This window comes from Diplodia seriata (assembly GCF_021436955.1).
Source record: "Diplodia seriata strain FDS-637 chromosome Unknown scaffold_2, whole genome shotgun sequence".
Lineage (NCBI taxonomy): Eukaryota > Fungi > Ascomycota > Dothideomycetes > Botryosphaeriales > Botryosphaeriaceae > Diplodia > Diplodia seriata.
In genome coordinates, this window is record NW_027117309.1 from 538,398 (window position 1) to 559,441 (window position 21,044).

Sequence of the window (21,044 nt, forward strand, 5' to 3'; positions counted from 1 at the left end):
ATTTCCTCCAGCCTCATCAGCCTGTGAAATTCTATTACTGTTTTGTTCATTCGGCCGATTGGGGATCGGCCTACGCGACATGGACCAACCTTGGCCAGTACTCTACCGACTAGACGTCGATCTACATGCGAGAGAATACCACCAGTGACGAAGTGGACACGAGCTGGTAAGGGGCGAGTTATACAACGCTCGTACCTGGTGTCTCTGCTAGACCGGTTGCGCGGCAGTTTGAATGGGGTGGTATGTTTCACCTGATGAGATATGGAGGACCGGGACCTACCAAACCTACGCGGACTTTCACAATTTCTCGCCGGTCACGTTCGGTCCCAAGAACGAACCTTTTCCCAAACGTGTTTTACAGGCTGTCCTACCTGCTTCGTGCTTGTGGTGGAGAGCTTTACTTTCACGTTTACATGCAGAACCCCTCCATTCCCACGTCTCAGGCACCCCATGAGGACATGTCAATTACCAATCGTTTACACGGCAAGCCCACGAAGTCAGCAGTTGAAATATTACTTGGCATTACTAATGTTGTGCTTGTTTGAATAAACAAGCCCGAGATGTTGAATCGTTATTACTGTTCCGCGGGTATCATCGCAACGCCGCACCAAACACCAGACGAAAAAGCCCATCATGTTAAAAAGACACTTTTTGAAACACCAACCGACCCGCCCTTCTTACTGCTCGTCCTTGACCTTGACGAAGATGCTCCGCGACCAGCCGTCGTCGTCGACGAAGACCTCCTTGCGCAGCTTGTAGCCACCCAGCTTGGGCAGCAGCTGGGCCCAGAAGAGCCAGTACACGCCGCCGGCCAGGACGATGGCGGTGCCGACGACGCAGTGCAGCCAGTACGGCAGGTCGTTGTACACGTTCTGGTCGGGCGTCTCCGGCGGGATATACGGGGCGACGACGAGGTAGATGTTGGAGAGCAGGAAGAAGACGGTGACGGGCAGGGTGGCCTTGATCGGCGGGTGCCAGTGGTACTTTTCGCGGTTGAGGTAGAGGTGCACGAGACCGCCGGAGACGAAGACGTTGACAATGGCCAGCGGGTAGGAGATGACGTTGAGGACTGCGGAAATGTTAGGCGGCTGCATACACAGCAAGACGGGGGATGTTTCACGACTTACTGAAGTTGTAGGCGTCTCCGGGGGGAGGGGCAAGCATGATGATGACGGAGACAAGCCAGTGCTCGAACAGGCCAGCCAGGGGCGCGTTGAACGGCTTGTTGCTCGCGAAAAAGCCCGAGAAAGGGAGGATGCCCTCGCGACCCAGCTCCTGGACGATACGGCCCTGCGAGAAGATGACGGACATGACGTTGCCGAAGGCAGACAGCGCAACGAAAACGGAAAGCGCGCGCTCAGCCCTGGGACCGAAGACGTTGCGGAAGAAAGAGGCGGCAAGGATGCGGCCGCTGCTGGCAATCTCCTCGCGGGGGACGGCGGCGAAGTAGGCGATGTTGACGAGCATGTACAGAATGCCGACGGTGATGATGGCGATGGGCGCGGCGCGCTTGAGAGTGCGGACGGGGTTCTTCATCTCGGACATGGCGTAGTTGGCGTTGCTGTAGCCGATGTACGACCAGATGACGTTGTAGAGTGCCGTCACGACACCGTATGAAGAGCCGGTCGTACCCTCAAAGGCGTTCGAGAAGTTGTCGGGCTTGTCGATCTTGAGGTGGCCACCAAGAGCCGCGAAACCGGCAACGATGATGATCAGGATAATGATGAGCTTAATCACGCCCAGCAGGTTCTGCAGACGCAGGCCCCACTTCAGAGCCAGACCGTGGATCAGGAAGGCAGTGGTGATGCAGGCAAGACCGATACCACGCTGGTTCCAGCGGTTGACTTCGACGTTGGCGGCATTTAGGATGTACTCGCCGAAGGCGACGGAGTTGGAGCCCGCCCAGCCAAGAAGAATAACGTAGCCGGTCTGCACATAGAGGTCAGTGGTTTGTATTCAAACAATACTCGGACGACTTACGTAGAATCCAGTGACGAGGAACTTCGGCTTCGTGTACACATACTCGAGGTAATTCTTCTCACCACCGTTGCGGGGGAGGCCAGTTCCGAATTCCTACACAGTCAGTTGTAGCTCGGACTAGGCCACCAGCGTGCTATACTTACAAGGTACACGGCCATGCCCGCGGCGGCAATAAGCATACCGGCGACCCAAATGAACAGGGCAAGACCCACACTTCCACTCAGAGCCACGATGCTGGAAGGAGTGGAGAAAATACCAGTGCCGATCATGCGGTTAAAGATGCTGCAGGGACGATCAGAGGGACTGCTGGGAACAACCAGGATGGACGGGCTGGCGGCTTACAGGAAGACGGCGCTGGTGAGACCAATGGTCCTTCTGGAATCACTGGTCTGATAGGTCTCTCCGCCATGCTCGCTGTCCTTGTCAGACTCAGCGTAGGCAGGAGCCGAGGATGCCTCGACGGGCGAGACGTCTCCCTTGCCCTGGAACGAGAACATGGCGACGACAAGGTAACGGCGGTGTTCAAGGATCCCTCGGTGGGACTAGACCAAAATAAGAGCCGGGGCGGCAGTAGCTTGCCGGCAGGTAGGGCGGGTGTGGGACAGTAGCTGTTGGAACAACAAGACTCGGGCGGTTCGAGCACTGAGCCGGTGCTCTAGATACATACTGAGCGGCAGCATGCAGAATTTTCCGCGGGCGAGATTGTGCAATTCGCCTCTAGAAGGCGTCATACGCCAAGTGGGCTATTCTGGCCGGTTTCTGCAAAATCTGAGGTAACGAAAATCCCGTGCGTGGACCGGCCGCGGCGCAAAACAGCCACATCATGTCGCCTTGCTCCTGCGCACAGCAACGTGCTGCTGGCACCTCCCTCTTCCGCTCTACTAGAGGGATAAGCGGAGCAGCCAAGGGCGGAACACAGGTCCTCTTGGCGGCGGCCAGTTGCGCCTCTCCGTGTTCAACATCTCGGCGGAGGCGCTTGGTCCGCTTTCGGTCAGGCCATGAATTCGTACGAAGCGCGCGTGGAGACCACCGGTCGGCGGCATTGTCGGCATGTCCGCAGCTTCGAGGCGTGATCAAAGCCCCGAATAATGCATCATCATGAAGAGCAGTCAGGATGACCAGTCGGGCGCTCCCGCGGTTGTTGATGGGTCGACCCAAGGTACAGTACTTCGTAGGTTGGCTCGAAAATCACAGAGGCCGCTGCTAGCCGCTGCAAGCCATCAATGTGCACCTATAATTAGTGGCCGAGGGCTGCCAGCTCGCTACGCTGTGAGACGGGACATGAATTTAGCGGATCGTCAGTCTCGGGCCATATCACAACATCCACGACGCCACACAGCCAGTCTGCCGCCCGCGCCGCTTGCGATACTTCAGCCCTACGGCAATCCCGCTCATAGCCCTTCTAGAAGCCGCATCATCCCACATCGAGGCAGCCGTGCGGCTCGGCGTTGCAATCATCCCGCGCCAGCACGCCAACCACAACGCCCAACGTTGCAGCTGACGCTTGCGAATATACGACAAATATGTCGTCTTCTCTGCTTGTACTCACGAGACTGCCTTAGCACCGCCCATTTTTCTTTCAGCCTTCAGAACCTCGATTCCCGCGCTCGCTTGCTCCGGCCACGAACGACTGCAGAGCGAGGCTAGAACCGCCCGACTTCACCGTTCAGCGTGCACTTCGCATTCTGGTCCTTCGCGCCATCCCTCGCCAGTATGCCTCAGCTTCCCCTATGTCACGCTTACCACTGGTACATGCAAACCTATTCGTCAGGGTCAGGCCACAGTGTTCACGTGGCTGCTGTGCTAAGGACAAAGCCGAGTTCTAGGCGGCTCCGTGGTACAGCAGCCCAGAGTGCCGTGGCATGCTGGGCTTTGATGTCAAGAGACCGTACAGGCTTGATGGGTACTAGTAGCATGGCGCAGTTGATGAGCGACTGTGCTACTGGGCTTTCACAACTTGTTACACGCTCCGTTGCCGCCTCATATGGGTCTATACGCATCCTCTCTTCATGTCCTTCTCACGAAAGTGACATCCCTCTCATTTCTGCGATCAGAGCCTCCTTGTCCCGTCTTCTTTAATTTCCAGACGAATCACATCCGCCCTCGGCTGCGACTCCCATGAATCAGATACAACGCCGCATTGCCGGACCCTTTGCCTAGCACCATACTCATCACCATCACTCCCGATCATAGCACACCTGGAGTCTCGACGTACAAGGCGCTCACGGATCCGCATGTCCAATTACCCGAGCACATCGGCAGATGGCGGGGGGTGTACAACGTCGACCGCGCAACCATGACGCGCTACCCGGTTCTCTCCAAAATGCGGGGAACCTAGCCCCGTCTCGATTTCCTTCATCTCCCACTTCCACTATTTCCTGTTCCTGGCAAAGCGACTGACTCAAAACAGCCGTGATATGCTAGGCACACCCGCCGCATCGTCGCTCACATTTAGCCTGATTGCGACTCTCGAAACACCCGCTTGACCGCCCGGAATGTAGATCTACCCCAGGAAAACAGAAGGAGAGGTGGGACGTTATATATATACGACGGACGCCCGGCTGTTCCTGCGTGCAGCCAAGAGCGGCGGCCCTGAAGTGATTGACTGCTCCCAAGATGCTGCTCCCAGCCGCCATCCCCCGCCTGCTTCTCCTGCTCTGCAGCATAGCAGCGACGACCTTCACGCAACAAGCCGCCGGCACGCCCGCTCCCCCATACGAAGCGACCTTCTCCGGTGGCCATCGTGTCGGCCACCGGCGGCAGGACAGCGGCAACCATACAGCCGGCCGCTGGGTGGCCGCGTGGACGGCCATGCCGCAGCTGACGGAGCCCGCAAACCTGCCGCCCGCCCCCTTCAACGCCAGCGACTCCGTCTTCCGCAACGCGACCATCCGCCAGACGATCCGCGTGACGGCCGGCTCGTCGCGCGTGCGGCTGCGCCTCTCCAACGCCTTCGGGCGGACGGCGCTGCCCATCGCCGGCGTCACCATCGGCAGGCCCGTCGCGCCCGGCTCGGCGGCCGTCGACGTCTCGACGCTGCGCGCGCTGACGTTTTCGGGCGGCTCGCCCGGCTTCGCGGTGCCGGCCGGGGCGCTGGTCGTGTCCGACGCCGTGGACCTCGTGGCGGGCGGCGGGGTGGCGGCCGGCGACGACCTGAGCATCAGCGTCTACCTGGCCGACGGCCAGGCGGGCGGCGCCATCACCTCGCACCCGGGCTCGCGGACGACGTCGTGGATGGCGCTGGGCGACCGGACGGAGGCCGGCGACCTGAGCGCGGCGGCAGATGATGATGATGATGTGGCCAGCGTCGCGCACTGGTACTTCATCAGCACGCTGGACGCCTGGGTGCCATCATCGTCCGCCTCCGCTCCTCCCGCGGGCACTCTCGCCCTCGTCGGCGACAGCATCACCGACGGCCGCGGCAGCACGACCGACGCCAACGACCGCTGGCCGGACGCCCTGCTCGACCGCCTGCAGCGGCTGCGGCACGCCAACGATTCCTCCTCTTCCTCCTCCTCCTCGCTCCTCCTCTCCCGCGTGGCCATCGCCAACCAAGCCGCGGGCGGCAACCGCGTCCTGGCCGACGGCCTGGGCCCAAACGCGCTGGGCCGCTTCGACCGCGACGTGCTCTCGCAGCCGGGCGTGCGCTGGGCGCTGGTGTTCGAGGGCGTCAACGACATCGGCGCCGCCGCCGACGAGGCCGCCGCCCAGGACGCCGTCGGCGACGCCCTCATCGCCGCGTACAAGCAGTTCGCGCTGCGCGCCCACGCCGCCGGCCTGCCGCTGCTCGGCGCCACCATCACCCCCTTCAACGCGCCGGGCTTCGACGTCGCCGCGCAGCCGTACTCCGGTGCCGAGAGGGAGCGTACGCGGCAGCGCGTAAACGAATTCGTGCGGAATAGTGGCGGTGTGTTTGATGCTGTTGTTGATTTCGATGCTGCGGTTAGGGATCCGGATGACGAGACGCGGTTGCGGGCCGAGTACGACTCGGGGGATTATTTGCATCTGAATCCGGTGGGGTATCGGGCCATGGCTGAGGCGTTTCCTGTGGATGCGCTGGTTCAGTTGGCGGAGGGCGTAGATGGGTATGCGTGAGGGAGGCTGTTGTGGGGGTTAGGAATTGGTTCGATACTACGGAAATTTTAGCTGGTCGACAGAATGTTATGCTTGTTGACGCCACGCCCTAGTGATGGAGGGGTCTTCGTGAAGGGGAGTTTAGTAATGTAATGCGAACTACGGTGACAAGCCAAAAGCCAGGTATGAGCCAATTCAACGGGTGGTTGAGCAGGCGCGGTTGAGTTGATTGAAATTTTTGAATTCGTACGAAGATCTACATGTCGGAAGTCACAATTTTGGTTTGCTCACTTTGCTTCTGTGGTCGTGAGCTGCTATCCGTCACCCGAAGGCAGGTCTGGCAGACATACTACGCAAAAAGGTGCTTCGCAGCCCACTCCACGTGCTCGTCCGCGAAGGAGGCCATGAAATAGTAGCTGTGGTCGTAGTCGGGCTGCATGCGCAGGTTGATGCCCTTGTCGTTGCCCGCCTCCTTGGCCGCAGCGATGAAGTTCTCCGGCAACAACTGCTTCTGCTTGTAGAAGTTGTCGCCGGTACCCTGGACAGAAGGTGGTTAGATAGACTGCAGTATAGCGGAACAAAGGGAGCGGGTTCAACTCACCACATCAATCAGCAGCTCCAGCGGGCCCTTCCACTGCTTCACCAGCTCGGAGGCATCGTGCTCCTTCCACTTGGCCTGGTTCTCCTCACCGAAGTAGCCCTTGAAGGCCTTCTGCCCCCAGGGGCAGTTGATGGGGTTGGCAATGGGCGCGAAGGCGGAAGCAGACTTGTACTTGCCCGGGTTCTTCAGGAACTGCAAGCGCAAGTGTCAGTCAACCAGCTGTCGGACTGCGTCTTGTCGGGATCTACGTACCAGCGTCAAGGCGCCGTGGCCGCCCATGCTGTGGCCGGTGATGCTGACCCTGCTGCTGTCCAAGACCTCAAAGTCCGCGAACAGCGTCTCGGGCAGCTCCTTCGTGATGTAGGTGTACATGTTGTAGCCCTTGTCATAGGGCGCGTTGGTCGCGTCGACGTAGAACCCGGCGCCACTACCGAAATCGTAAGAATCGTCTTCGCCCTGGATGCCCAGGCCACCTGCAGGGGTCGCGGAAGCACCGGTTAGCTACTTTCCAGTGATTGAGAGATGCGAGATGATCCGAGGGATAAGTGCCGAGAGGGAAATGCGGGGTTGTCCTTACGAGGGCTGGTGTCGGGGTAGACGACGGCGATGCCCTTCTCGCTGGCCTTGTGCTGGAAGAAGCCCTTTTCAGAGCAGTTGTCGCCGGTGCACGTCAAGCCGGACAGGTAGAAGAGGACGGGGACCTTCTGCGTCATCTTCTGCGCGGAGAAGGCTTGCGGCGGCAGGTACAGGTTCAGCGCCATCTTGCAGTTGGTCGCCTTCGCCTCGTGCGTGAGCTTCAAAAGCTTGCCGCCAAACGAGGCGATGGTCGCAGTCGTCGTGAAAGCCATTGTGCAGTGGGTCTCGCGCGCAATGATGTTCGGTTGGAATAGAAGAGGGTATCAGTGAGGAATTGGCGGAGAACGAGCGAGGGCGTGGTGTTTTGAACCGGAGCTTCGATTAGTGGGGTCAACCTTCAAGCTCCAAGGAGGGGTCGCGCTGCCGATTCGTGACGTCTGTTGGTGCCCAGGCCACTTCTCCGCATTGCCGCGAACAGCAACATATTCCGAGTCGTGGAGAAAAATTCCATTTGCAGTCAACGCGTGGAATTTGGTCTAACTATTACTCAGCATCGACCCGCAATTGCTTGCGATGCTCTTTTCATCCTGTAAACTCCCATCGCCATTCCTGGAATCCATTCAATGCCACCCGAAAACTCCGCGTCAAATGCCTGCCCTGGTTGCTCTCGCCAACTACAGGAGCTCTTCGCACGTCCAATCCTCGTAGCTTTTCATGAATCGTTAGCCCTGGTCGCCTGCCACCTGGCATTCGGAGACTCACTATCCGTCAGGGAGGTACCTCCGCACAACAAGCGGAATCTTCTTTTCCCGCAGCTCTTTGAGCGCGATTTGCAGCGGGTCCGTCTCGCCCTCCAAGTCGACGAGGACAGGTGCGTTCATGCTGTAGCCCTGTCAGCCCGCTGTTTCCCGCCATGGCTTCGCTGTGTCCCATGTGCGTACCTGATCTGCAAAGCCCGCGTGCCCAGCACTCTGGCCCGTTCGTACTTCGTCATGTAGGGAGTCGTGGTACGCTGGTCATCCGCGACCTTCTTCTTGCTCTGTTCCTGGACCGAATTGATTTTTGCCGCAGCGGCGGCGCTGACATCTCCAGTGATAACAACATTCTCGCCATCGCGCCTGTGCTGGTCCGGGTCCTCCTGACCACCAGCGACATCCTCTTCGTCGTCGTAGTAGTATGCGCCGGGCTCTTCGGGCTCATCGAAGTCCTCGTAGACCTCGTCCTGGACGCTGTTCAAGAGATTCATCAATACGAAGGATCTCCAGTAGGTAGGCCAAGACGCTTAAGCAGTAAAGAAATCCAAGGAATAATGGCTGCGCAAAATGCATATCTCTGCTCCCTGGGTCGCATAGAACGCGCCAGATGTACAGAAGCGGGGGAGTAGACCAGGAACATGCAAGGCACTTACTTATCAAGGCCGCCGTCGTCGTCGCCTCCGCCGTAGTCAGACATCTTGCGCAGAAAGTGGTGTGAAAGCGTTCGAAAAGGGCAGTGACGGGGCGCGGAGGCGTTCGAAGCGGCAGGTGGAGCTTGGAAGTGCGGAGCGGGCGGCCGTCGACAGGTGAAAGAGAAGGCGCGACTCGACGGGAGCCGCGTCAAGAATTCACTAGCGCGCCAAGACTAAAATTCTGCCGTGACACACCGCCCAATTTTTCCAGCCATAACGCGCCGACAGCTCTCCTCCGAAACACCTTTCTTCCTCGCGCCTGTGTCTTGAGTGCTCCAACTGTCGTCGCAGTCACTATGGCTGACACTATGACATTGCGCAAGAGGTCAGCTTCGCCTTGGGGCTCTGGGCTGCCTCAGTCCAAGAAGGCCCGCCAAGGTCAGCAAAACCGCCGGTGCGCGCTTGTTGCGGAAGACCTCACTAACAAGCTCCAGCAGATCCTACACCGCAAGAATCTGACGCAGCCTCGAGCTATTCGCATGCCGCTTCCGACAAGTCTTCGGCCGTCGACGATGATGCTGTCACCGCCGACACTCCGCCCTCTCCGGCGCCGTCCCAACCCAAGAAGAAGCCATGGCGACCCAACGTATATCATTGCACCTTCGAGGGTTGCGGAAGGTCTTTCAATCGGCCATGTCGCCTCGAGGAGCACATCCGATCGCACAACAACGAACGCCCTTTCGCCTGTACACTGGATGGGTGCACCAAGACTTTCATTCGCCAGACGCATCTAAACCGGCACATAAGGGATGAGCACGAGAATATTCGAGAGTTTTCATGCAGCTGGCCCGACTGCGGCAGGACATTTGCGAATGCGACTCGGTTGAAGAGGCATATTGAAGCTCACGAGAGCAAATTCCACTGCACCGACTTTCCTCCCTGCCGCGAGGTTTTCCGCAAGCACTCTACTTTGCAAAAGCATATTCGTTCTGCACATCTAGGTCAGAAGAAGTACCAGTGTCCTCATACTGACCCGGATACTGGCAAGCCTTGCGACCAAGCCTACGACTCTCTTTCAAGTCTGAGGGCTCACGAGGGACGAGTCCACGGTGGCATCAAGCATTACTGTACTCAGTGTGCAACCGATCCTGACAACCCATACGAGACCGCACCGGGCTTTTCGACTTACGCCGCCCTCCAAGTTCATATTAAGGAAGCACATCCTCCCACTTGCGAACACTGCAACCTACGTGTGTCCACCCATAAGCAGCTGCAAGCGCACGTCGAACTCGTTCACAGCGGCCTCTCTCTGGAGGAACGCAAGAAGAAATTCCCCTGCCCCTATCTCGATTGTGAGTCTAGCTTTACGAAGCAAGGGAACCTCAATGTCCACATCAGGAATGCTCATGAAAATGCCGATAAATGGATTTGCGGTGAGACGGATATGAATTGCAGCAGGAAGAATCACATCAAGGCATGGGATGGTGAAGGAGGCTGTGGACGCGGATTCTCTTCCAAGGCCAACTTGGAGGAGCACATTCAAACGCAGCATCTCGGCATGGAGGCCACCCGGAAATCGAAGAGACAAGAGAAGATGGACCCCAACGCACCTGCATCGAAGTCTCGCTCCCGCGAAGCAAAGGTCCCGATGTCGACCCGTCTCACCGGAATTGACTACAGCAACGCCACAGGACGTGAAATCACCTGCTTGTTCGACGACTGTGCAAACCGCTTTTACCGCGACTACGATCTTCAGGTCCATTTGGAAGCGGCGCATGATATGGATGGTGCGGAAGCGATCGAGGCGATCAAGGAGCGCGGTGCCGATGAAGGCGGAAACTTCTGGATTGGCGGCTTGGACGAAATGATGGGACAGCCACTGGGAGCACATTACGAGTGGGATGAAGAAGACTTGAAGGCACAGCAAGAGCTGGATCGCAGGGCTGGTATATTCAATGCTGGACCGCCTGTGAACGTTCACACTGCCGATTTAGGCGGCGAGCCTCAGCACGGGGAGGTGTACAATGCTGTCTGGAATTATCTCCATGACCAGGGCCAGTAGATGTGAGACTCCAGGTCAAGTTCAGGGAGAACGGTTGCTGGCGTCGTTGCATGGTAAAGAGTCGGGGTGGAAGCTTGTTACACGTTTCCACGGAGCCATGGGGCTGGGATGTGGGATTAGCGCGGAAAACTGATGCGGAAAAGTAATATGGTTTGGTTGTATCGATACCCTACACGGAGACTCCATTTTGCTGGAATATCTCGAAATTGCTATGCCGGAATGAGGTTCCTTCCGGTACTAATTTCTCTTTTCATTGCTTTAGCTGGCATTTTACTAGCAGCAAAAAAGTAGTTTATCATTGAGGCCCAAACGGACACTACCAATGGTTCAAGTCATCAATTCCCAGGACATTGAACTTGTCATAGATCTCTGGATGCAGGCCTGTAACTCAAGCTCCAGGTGAGGAGGTGCTCGTCTCAATTGGCGACCGTGGTTAGAAGTGAAGTGCAGCTGCGGAGACTGGTGACGCCGAGCGCACGGGCCAGATGTTTCCATGATGGCTGGAGCTTGGGCGGCGGATGGTTTTGCCGCGTTCCTGCGACTTTTGCCTGCCCTGCACAACCAGCTGCTGGCCACTTGAACAACCCACTTCGTCGCTTCCAACTCGTTCGTCAGCGGATTCGGTCGCCGCTCGCCATACGTCTGCTGCCATCCGCCCAGCTGCGCACTCGTGGTCGTGGCCCGACATCAGCCTCCCTCACGAAGAGCCCGCTGAATCCCACCCCATCACGGCGTCAACTCAGCAACCATGGAGATCGAGTCCGCCGTTCGCATCCCGTCGCCCGAGCCTGAACGCCCGAGAAAGCGCTCGCCTCCCTCACGCTCCCCGTCTCCCAGGCGCTACCGCTCCCCTCCGCGTGGAAGGTCGCGTACCATTTCCCCCGACCGCCGTGATGACGACCGAGCGCACGACCGCGATCGCGACCGCCAGCACAATCTGGAGTTCCGCGCCAGACAACCGTCGCCACCGAAGCCGGTGACGGAGGAGCAGAAGCAGGCCGCCGCGAAGGCTGAGTACGAGAAACTGCTCAACATGCGTTCCGGAGGTACCTACATTCCGCCCGCCAGGCTGCGCGCGCTTCAGGCCCAGATCACGGACAAGACGAGCAAGGAATACCAGCGCATGGCATGGGAGGCGCTCAAGAAGTCGGTCAACGGTTTGATCAACAAGGTCAACGTGTCCAACATCAAGTTCATCGTGCCTGAACTGTTCAACGAGAACCTTGTGCGTGGACGTGGCCTGTTTTGCCGGAGTATCATGAAGGCTCAGGCGGCTTCTCTGCCCTTCACCCCGATCTACGCCGCCATGGTGGCCATCGTCAATACCAAGCTCCCGCAGGTTGGCGAGCTGCTGGTCACCAGATTGGTTGTGCAGTTCCGCAAGGCCTTCAAGCGCAACGACAAGGCTGTTTGTCTTTCTTCGACGACCTTCCTTGCCCATCTTGTCAACCAGCAGGTTGTGCATGAGATGCTGGCTGCCCAAATTCTCCTTCTACTGCTCCACAAGCCTACAGATGACAGTGTCGAGATTGCGGTTGGTTTGACGAGGGAGGTTGGTCAGCATTTGGAGGAAATGTCGCAGCCCATTGCTCTGGCTGTTTTCGACCAGTTCCGGAACATCCTACACGAGGCCGACATTGACAAGCGGACGCAGTACATGGTTGAGGTTCTGTTTCAGGTCAGGAAGGACAAGTACAAGGACAATCCCGCCGTTCGGGACGAGTTGGATTTGGTTGAAGAGGAGGATCAAATCACGCACAAGGTTGGCCTTGATGATGAGGGACTGGAAGTGCAAGATGGCTTGAACATCTTCAAGTATGATTCTGAGTGGCAGGAGCATGAAGATGCTTATAAGCAGCTGAAGGCTGAGATTTTGGGCGAGGCGGAGGGAAGTGATGACGACGAGGAGTATGAATCGGATGATAGTTCGGATGAAGAGGAGGAGAAGAAGGATCGCGAGCTCGAAATCAAGGACCAGACGAACACTGATCTCGTCAACCTCCGCCGAACCATCTACCTCACAATCAAGTCGAGTGGCGGGTTCGAGGAGTGTTGTCACAAGCTGATGAAGATCAATCTCCCGGCGGGTTACGAGTCCGAGCTTCCATCGATGGTTGTCGAGTGCGCATCCCAAGAGCGCACGTACGACAAGTTCTACGGTCTCATCGGTGAGCGTTTCGCCAAGTTAAACAGGCTCTGGAGAGACCTGTTTGAGGAGTCATTCGTGAAGCACTACGACACGATCCACCGTTACGAGACCAACCGTTTGCGTATCGTCGCTCAATTCTTCGGTCACCTCCTTGCCAGCGACGCCATTGGCTGGCACGTATTGTCGTCCATTCGCCTGAACGAGAACCAGACCACTTCATCGAGCCGTATCTTCATCAAGATTCTCTTTGAGGATTTGGCCCAGTCGATGAGCATGAAGAAGCTTGCCGAGCGTATGAGAGAGGACACGTTGCAACCCTACTTCGACGGCGTCTTCCCCAAGGACGAGAGCAGGAACACCAGATTTGCCATCAACTTTTTCACGGCCATTGGGATGGGCGTGCTCACGGAGGACATGCGCGAGTACCTCAAGAACATGCCGAAGCCAGCCCCTCCTCCAGCTCTGCCAGAGCCCGAGAGCGATGCCGAGAGCGCTTCGTCGTACTCAAGCTACTCGAGTTACAGCTCACGATCGAGATCCTACTCACGATCGCGGTCGCCATCCAGGTCGCGGAAGCGCAGGGCCAGCTACTCAGAGTCACGATCAAGAAGCCCCCGTGCAAGGAGTCGGTCAAGGTCGGAGTCGTACACTCCTCCGCCACGCCGCAGGCGCGACAGGAGCTACTCGGACTCGATCTCGCGCAGCAGGTCACCCACTCCTGCTCGTCGCCGTACGGACCGCTCGTACAGCGGCTCGGTCTCACGATCACCACCATCTCGACGCAGACGAGCCACGTCGTCGATGTCCCGTTCTCCATCGCCGAAGAGGAATGGACGCGCGAGAGACTCGCCCTCGCGTTCGCTCACACCTCCGCGAGCAGCACGAAAGGGTCGTAGCCTTTCTGCATCTCGTTCGCGCAGCCCGGCTCGCCGCAGAAACCGTAGCCCAAGCTACTCGTCGCGCTCGCGCAGCCCTGCGCCAAAGGGCAAGGGCCGCCGGTACAGCACTTCCCCGTCGAGGAGCCCGAGCCGGTCACCGGCGCCGAGACGCAGGTCTCCAGTCAGCCGCGGCGGCAGAGATGACGGTCGCTCCCGCAGACGGAACACTAGTTCGGTGGAGGCTTCGCCGCCGCCCAGGGCGAAGGCTAGTGGCGGAAGGCGCAGGAGTCCGTCAGTCAGCGTGTCGAGGAGCAGAAGCAGGAGCCGGAGCGTAACGACGGCGAGGAAGGACGACGGAGGAAAGAGCCGGGCGAAGGCCAGTGATTATTTGTAGTATATGGGATATTGGGAGTTTCGTGTAAAAACCGCGCAGGGCTGAGGAAGCAAATTGATGGATGGATCAATGATGGGGAAATTGCCGGGCGCTGATAGGGCGGTGGGGCTTTGGTGATGAAGGGCGGTGAGGCGAGTTTCAGGGTTTCGTAGCTCGGGCTCAGGGCGCCGTGGAAGCGAGCGCCGGCTTCTAGAAGCTAGCGCTAGCCTGCCGCGGCGCTGAAATTAATTCACGATTGTACTCTGCTCGGCCATCGTCTTCCTGTTCTACACGCGGACGCTGTGATGAGTGACGGGCCTCGGATAAGGCAGATGCCGACAGGTAGGCGCAGCATCCAGAGAGCCACTGTCTGAGACGGGGCGGCGGGAACTGCGGAGGATGCTCCCATGCGCAGATCCCCACCATGACAGAGCTCCTCGCTCCTCTACGTACTTAAACGCACTGATCGGCTGCCCCGCCATGTTCTTCCTCGTGTCCTCTATTCTCTCCTCCCTCCTTATACTGCCGACCTTGCCCTGAGGTAGCTGAGCAAGTCATCAGCAATGTTGGGCAAGATTGTTCCTGCCGTGGTACGTTGCATCAGCCGGAGCTTTCCTTTCCTACAAACGCGCGCAATTTATCCGGCCCCTTCGTCTTCGCCGCCGTCATGCCACCGCGATTGAAGCTCGATACAGATTGAAGACAGCGAGCGCTAACATGGGACCACACAACAGGCTCTCGGCGGCGTCGCCCTTCTCTGGCCGGAGCTGTCCTGGCGCATCGGCACCCTCCAGCTCGTCACCGCCGACGTCGCGTCCCTGCAGAACGTCACCACCTTCAAGGAGCAGCAGATAAAGCACCAGGACATCCTCAAGAACTGCGAGGATGTCGTTGTGCTGGAGGACCAGGGCGTCGCGATCCTGAGCTGCGACCCGCAGCGTGATGCGTGGAATACCGTCATGGTAAGATAGCTATCAGCACAGCGAAATCAAACCCAATTGCTCACACCACACCCCACCAGGGCACCTTCCTCGACCCGACACAACCGGGCGCCATCTTCCAATGGTTCTACAGCGACCCGGACGCGTACCCGCAGCCGCTCCTGCTCGACAACTTCGGCACCCGCGGCTCCGTCGACTTCCACCCGCTGGGCATCGAGTACCACGCCGAGTCGGCGACGCTCCTCGTCGCCAACCACGCCTCGACGGGCCCGACGATCGAAGTCTTCGACTACGTGCCCTGGGGCGGCTTCGGACGGGCGTCGGCGACGCACCGGGCGAGCGTGGCGCACCCGGCCATCTGGACGCCCAACAGCATCCACGCCCTCAACGCGACCAGCTTCCTCGTCACCAACGACCACTTCTTCCGCGCGCGCGACAGCTACCTCGCCCACAAGCTGGAGACGTACGCCGCCCTGCCCGGCGGCAGCGTCGTGCAAGTCACCATCCCCTCGACGCTCCCCGAGCCCGCCGCCGACGACGAATCGATGGAGTCCCCGGCCTCCCTTACCCTCGACCCCTCGACCATCACCGTCACGCGCGTCGCCGCCAACATCCCCTTCGCCAACGGCCTCGCCGTGCTGGACTCGGGCCGCACGCTCGCCGTCGCGTCCACGGGCGCGCGCAGCGTCAAGCTCTACGACATCACCACCGCCGCCGCCGCCGACAACGGCGCCGTCTCGCTCCGCTACAAGACCGAGGTGCGCGCGCCCGCCATGCTCGACAACCTGTCGGTCGACTCGCGCGGCCGCCTGCTCGCCGCGGGCCACCCGCGGCCGGGCGCCCTCACCGCCACCGTCGCCCTGCGCGCGTCCTGCCTCTCGCTGCGCGCCAAGGCGCACGCCATCGCCGTCGCGGCCGAGCGCGAGGTCGAGAAGAAACTTGGCGAGGACGCCAAGCAAGACCCGATGCTGATGAGCGACCAGGAAGACATCGCCGCCGCGATCCAGAAGAAGACGGTCGAGGTCGTCATGACGGAGGCGGAGCGCGGAGAGCTGGAAAGGTGCGCCGTTGCGTACGACGGCACGCCGCCGAGCTGGGTCGGCGAGTTGGTCGTCGACGACAGTGGCGTGCCGACGGGCGAGTGGAGGGAGCTTTATGTCGGGACCGCGTTTGGCTCGAGCACCACGGCGGCCCGGGATGCGGCCGAGGGCGTCGTGTTGGTCGTGGGCTTGTATGAGAAGGGCGTGCTTGTTGCCAAGGAGTAAGTAGGTGTAGTGTATTTTATTCGAAGGGGTGGGGGGAAACAAGATGATTGCTGTGTTGTTAGCTAGCTCTCTTTTCTTCTTCTCGGTCAGATGGTGTTGGGGGAGCGTGGGACTGGCGCTTTTTGGGGTGCTCGGGTAGTCGAAGGAAAGAAGGAAGGAAGGAATGAGTCAAAGGGTTTGAGATTTGAGCTGAGCAAGTTGCGAGCGAGTAGCAACCGGTGTGCAAACGACCGAGTGAATTGAGAGCTAGGGGTGACTTCTTCCGGAATTCCTCCCCTCCTACGAGATTACTAATGATATCTCTCTCCCAACTACCCACCCCAATCGGATTTCAATGGCGACGACCTCGACCAAAGTCGAATCATTGTGACGACGGGAAGAAGAAACGGAAAAAGAGGCTCCGGCGAACAATTACCAACAAGAAGCTGCTGAGAAGAACTCGATAACATCAATCATCGCTGATACCGCCCTATCCCTGTATCTAACCCATCCAGCACAATCTCCAATGGTACCTCCCCAAAGAAAAAAAAAATAATAAACCATGCCACCCTTAAAAGACACTCTCGCACTCCAACCCCCCCGAACGAAAACACCCCACTCGGAATCAATCACCTTAGCCAGCCAGCCAGCCACCATCTCGCAGAGATCTTCCACCACCACCACTGCACTTCCGACTCCAGGCCCGGGGGTCCGCTACCCCACACCGTACGCGTAAGTCCCCCCCTCGCCGAAGAGTGCGTGTGTGCCAGCGAAAGCACGCGCAAGAGTCTTCTTCTATCCGGCGGCGGCTGGGCTAAAGACGCGATCGATGGCCCCCTTCCCTCCTGCGGCAATGACCATGATGAGCGGTGGTGCGACGGGGCGAGTACTGGGCGGGCATGCGCATCCGGCGTTGCCCCAAGTGCGGTGTCGCAAAAAAGGACCAATTCAAGCAGTCGGTTAGCCTGAGCACATGGATCGGGCCGAGCTAGGTGCCATGGCGAGGATCGAAGGCGCCCGTGTGGGAAGAAAGGGGAAAAGGAAAAGACCTGGGTCAATGTAGAGGTCGCAAGATTTGCAAGATGGAAGGGGGAAGGGAGAAAAAAAAAAGGGTCGAAATGTTGGCGCGTGGAGAGATTGAGGGAGGAGGGTATAGCATTCTTTCCGATAACTCTCGAATATGTTTCCTTCTTCCGATCTTTGTCCTACTCGAAATCCGCCTCCTTCACATCACCGTGCAGTTTTCCTCGCTGACGATTATTTGATGCGGACCGCCGCCCTCTGGGTCGTCGTCGTCGCCGTCCGGGTTCATGTAGAAGCGTTGGGCCAGCTCGGCGAGCATTCCGCGCTGTGAAGACGTAGCTCAGTGTCTCTCCTTCAATGATTCAAAGAGGATGGATTGGGAAACAGGGCTCTAGGCGTGCCTCAAACTCACTCCTAAAACACGAGCGATACGGACGAAGGGAAAGTAGAGGGAGTCCGGCCAGTGAAGGATACTCACAGTAATGAAATTCTCGCGGCTCCCACCAGCACGGTTGACGTCGTTTTCAGACGTGATGCGGTACTCTTCATGCATGCGGCGGCGACTGGGAAGTCCGTTGCGCGTGGCATTCTCGTCTTCGTCTTCGTCGCCTTCGGGGACGGTGGTCGTATCAACGTCATCGGCGGGCGGCGGAAATTGAGATGGACGGGCACGGCGTAAGCGACCAAAAGAGATGGACGAGAATTGCGTAGCGTCACCGGGAGTGACTCCAATGCCGAGGCGAGCGTTCCTGCGAGCACGCGCGTCGGGACTGAAGACCTTGACGGTATGGTCGATGCCAGATACCGCAAGCATGGGCTCGTAGGGATGACCTAACGCCGTTAGAAGATTCGAAAAGGACAGGGGAACGAGAATTGAATACCCTGAACCACGTTGACAACCTCTCCATCGCCTTCGAGGATGTTGACGATCTGCATGGTCTTCTTGTCCCAGATGAAGAGGTGACCTGAATCACTACCGCTAACGACGTACTCATCCTCCAAGCCAAAGAAATTTACATCTTTGACCGTCTTGACGTTACAGTGACCGCGGTATTGACGACTATGTGGTAAGCAAGGCTTATCAAGCTCGACTTTCTCTTTCAGCCGTGAACGCTCGAATGCAGAACGGAAGAGAAAGCTGGTGGGCTCATCATCGTCGTCATCGTCTTCATCGCTCTCATCTTCCGACCCGTCATCGTCATCGCCCGCATCATCATCGTCGTCTTCATCCTCATCTTCATCTTGGTCCTCGTTGTGTTCAGTGATGATCTCACTGAGCTCCTCCAGGGGTAAAGGTTCCTCCTCGTTCTCCACGTCCTCTCCATTTCCGGAAGCGGACGCTCTGGTGCGGCGAACAAGTCGAGCACTTTCCACAACCTCCTCGTCTTCATCTGAATCGATGGTTTGCCAAGCTCTGCGAATCCTGGCTTCGTCCTGTCTTACACTGGCATCACCTCTACCTAGGCCTCCAAAAGCGCGGTCTACGAGGGCAAAGTCGACGCTCTGGCCAGCGTTCATCAGAACACCTCTGCCTACCTTGAATCCCCAGAATCTTAAGGCGGCCTTCCGGTCTTGCGCTCCAATGGCTTCAGGGGCAGAGCTACCGCCTTCAGTGCCAGAAGAAGCAGGGACAACTGCGCTCGATAGATCTGCAAAGGGTATCTTGAGCGCCTGCGCAAACGCTAGGACAGCGGCTTTCTCAGTGGGGAAGACGATGCGATTTTGATCTGTTTCAAAAGGTGAGGTATCGATGTTGATGATTGGCGTGTCGCTAGCCATCGCCAGGAGATAGGGAATCAGAACCTCGTCAATAGCATCAATGCCGGAGTCTCTTGGGACGGGGTAACGGGGGTGGGCACGAGTCACATCCGAAGGCCTGGTGAACCCCTCTAGCAACGCTCCGACGCCACTATCCAGCCAAAGCAGAATGGCCTTGAGGAAGTCATATCCGAAGTGCTCGTGACGGGCTATATCGTGGGCTTCACGGGGAGCCGGAACAACCTTCTCGAAGGGAGATAAGGCGGCAGTAGTATTACCGCCAGCAGTGCGTAACCTTCCACCAAGGACTCTAGCCAGTGTCCCCGCTGCTTGGACAAAGCGTCTGGCTGTTCCGCGCCTCTCGCGAAGATTGTTCTGGAACCTTACATCGACCTCCAAAGGATTGACCGGATAACGCCAATCACGAGAGATCTCATCCATCTGTGGCAAGACGGTAGCAGCATAGCCAAGGACTGATGTTAATGGCACAGCGTAGCCGGTCGGGTCGGACTCTGATGTCGAACTGCGGGTGCCCAGCGTGAAGAGGTTCTTGCGCATGGCAACCACATTCTTGGCGATACGGAAGCTTTGCTTCTGAGTCTCGGGAAGGACGGCCTCACGAGCTTCTGAGATCGGGCTGCGCGCACGAGGGGGGTCGATTGGGATTTCCTCACGCTGGCCGTTCTCGTAGTGCACCATAAGTGACATCTCCTCGTCCTCTTCCGCCGAGCCATCGCCAGTGCGCGGTCTCGAACCAGCCCGTTCCGTGCTTTCCTGAGATACCCCTGTCCTGGCTCTCTTCCTCTTCCGATCCTTTGACTCCTTTGCCCGGCTGTGAGCCCTGGTAGACTTGGGCGTGGTCTCCTCTTCTTGCTCAGTAACGTCAGGGCTATGGACAAGATCAAAGCTGTAAATCCACTCTCCTGACCAACTCACGATCATCTCATTGGGATTGTGGTCGCTGATTTTGCAAGCCGTGATGTGGCCATTGTCTGTACGCTTCATGCGCTTCTGGCCGTGAGGTGCAAATTTCCGAACACATTGGGTAGCCTGCCTCATCATCTCATTGTCGTGCTCGGAGAGCTTGCCGGGTGAGAGAGGAGCGCCCCTTTCGCGAAGCCTGTCGCGGCCAGTCATGCGCCGATCGTGCAGGAAGCAATGCAAGTGAGCACCTCCCAGCGCAATGTAGTGAGGCTGACTGGGAGAACATGATATTGTGTTCAAATCGAGGTGGTAGCGCTTATAAGAGATGAGAGGTGGGGGGACGTTGTCATCGTTGGAGGCGCGCCTGCCCATCGAGCCAGAAGCCGGATATTGGGACTCGGGCTGGCGAATATCCCACTGGCGCACTTCGCCGTCTTCCGAACATGTTAGGAAGAGCCAAGGCGAGGACTCGGTGACAATTCTCTTGACCCTGTCGCTGTGCGAACGGAAGACCTTGCAGTTCGCCGAGTCATCGCTGAGGTAGCGCACGCCGTCATATACATTGTTCAGTCCCCTAGCACGGCCGGAAGTGTTCCGAGGCGCCGAAGGAACGGTAGAGGATCCAGCATATTCGATATCGAAGATACGGACTTCGGCGTCTCCGGCGGCAGTCACGATTGTACGATCATTGGTGTATGGCATGAACTTGACAGAGAAGATGTTGGCGCGATGTCCGGTGGAAATGGTCGTGGTGAAATCGAACTGCTTATCGGTGGAGTGAGGCAGGTAGGAATGTATGTTGACGTGCTGGTCATCCGAGCCTGATGCCAGCAACTGGCCCGACTTGGACCAGCTGAGAGAAATCAAATGTCAGCAATGCGTGATCAGGCCGGCTAGAGGTAGGCAGGCTCACCAAAGAGCGTTGACGCATCCGGAGTGACCTGAGAGCTCGTCTACAATGTCTAGATCGTTGATCCATTGCCTGTCGCCGTAGATGTCGAGCACGCGTTCGTACTTGGTGTCGCGCAGGCCGAGCTCACGATTGAGCAACTTGCTGTAGAGCGGGTGTTTCAT

The 21,044-nt window shown here is 58.2% G+C and overlaps 8 protein-coding genes across 8 annotated transcripts; 4 read left to right on the plus strand and 4 right to left on the minus strand.

Annotated features, from left to right (window-relative positions):
- Positions 1-677: 677 nt before the first annotated feature.
- MUP1 (methionine permease) lies at positions 678-2,477 on the minus strand (the record flags this gene model as incomplete). The annotated part of the gene is made up of 5 exons (XM_066773046.1): positions 678-1,069; positions 1,128-1,929; positions 1,981-2,073; positions 2,124-2,262; positions 2,323-2,477. 5 exons carry the CDS (start codon positions 2,475-2,477, stop codon positions 678-680), a joined length of 1,581 nt encoding a protein of 526 aa, XP_066635613.1.
- A 2,119-nt stretch (positions 2,478-4,596) lies between these two features.
- Positions 4,597-6,075, plus strand: SLS55_001553 (uncharacterized protein; the record flags this gene model as incomplete). Its single annotated transcript, XM_066773047.1, has 1 exon — positions 4,597-6,075. One exon carries the CDS (start codon positions 4,597-4,599, stop codon positions 6,073-6,075), a length of 1,479 nt encoding a protein of 492 aa, XP_066635614.1.
- Positions 6,076-6,403: 328 nt separating this feature from the next.
- On the minus strand, positions 6,404-7,503 carry SLS55_001554 (uncharacterized protein; the record flags this gene model as incomplete). The annotated part of the gene is made up of 4 exons (XM_066773048.1): positions 6,404-6,592; positions 6,656-6,847; positions 6,908-7,128; positions 7,233-7,503. The coding sequence occupies 4 exons, from the start codon at positions 7,501-7,503 to the stop codon at positions 6,404-6,406; spliced, it is 873 nt and encodes a 290-aa protein (XP_066635615.1).
- Positions 7,504-7,992: 489 nt separating this feature from the next.
- On the minus strand, positions 7,993-8,683 carry RPO26 (subunit common to RNA polymerases I, II, and III; the record flags this gene model as incomplete). The annotated part of the gene is made up of 3 exons (XM_066773049.1): positions 7,993-8,113; positions 8,173-8,490; positions 8,640-8,683. The coding sequence occupies 3 exons, from the start codon at positions 8,681-8,683 to the stop codon at positions 7,993-7,995; spliced, it is 483 nt and encodes a 160-aa protein (XP_066635616.1).
- A 291-nt stretch (positions 8,684-8,974) lies between these two features.
- Positions 8,975-10,680, plus strand: SLS55_001556 (uncharacterized protein; the record flags this gene model as incomplete). The annotated part of the gene is made up of 2 exons (XM_066773050.1): positions 8,975-9,056; positions 9,620-10,680. The coding sequence occupies 2 exons, from the start codon at positions 8,975-8,977 to the stop codon at positions 10,678-10,680; spliced, it is 1,143 nt and encodes a 380-aa protein (XP_066635617.1).
- A 748-nt stretch (positions 10,681-11,428) lies between these two features.
- Positions 11,429-13,725, plus strand: CWC22 (pre-mRNA-splicing factor cwc22; the record flags this gene model as incomplete). The annotated part of the gene is made up of 2 exons (XM_066773051.1): positions 11,429-13,329; positions 13,425-13,725. 2 exons carry the CDS (start codon positions 11,429-11,431, stop codon positions 13,723-13,725), a joined length of 2,202 nt encoding a protein of 733 aa, XP_066635618.1.
- Positions 13,726-14,643: 918 nt separating this feature from the next.
- On the plus strand, positions 14,644-16,286 carry SLS55_001558 (uncharacterized protein; the record flags this gene model as incomplete). Its single annotated transcript, XM_066773052.1, has 3 exons — positions 14,644-14,670; positions 14,815-15,042; positions 15,102-16,286. The coding sequence occupies 3 exons, from the start codon at positions 14,644-14,646 to the stop codon at positions 16,284-16,286; spliced, it is 1,440 nt and encodes a 479-aa protein (XP_066635619.1).
- A 1,204-nt stretch (positions 16,287-17,490) lies between these two features.
- SLS55_001559 (uncharacterized protein) lies at positions 17,491-21,044 on the minus strand (the record flags this gene model as incomplete). Its single annotated transcript, XM_066773053.1, has 4 exons — positions 17,491-17,613; positions 17,701-18,119; positions 18,170-20,823; positions 20,884-21,044. 4 exons carry the CDS (start codon positions 21,042-21,044, stop codon positions 17,491-17,493), a joined length of 3,357 nt encoding a protein of 1,118 aa, XP_066635620.1.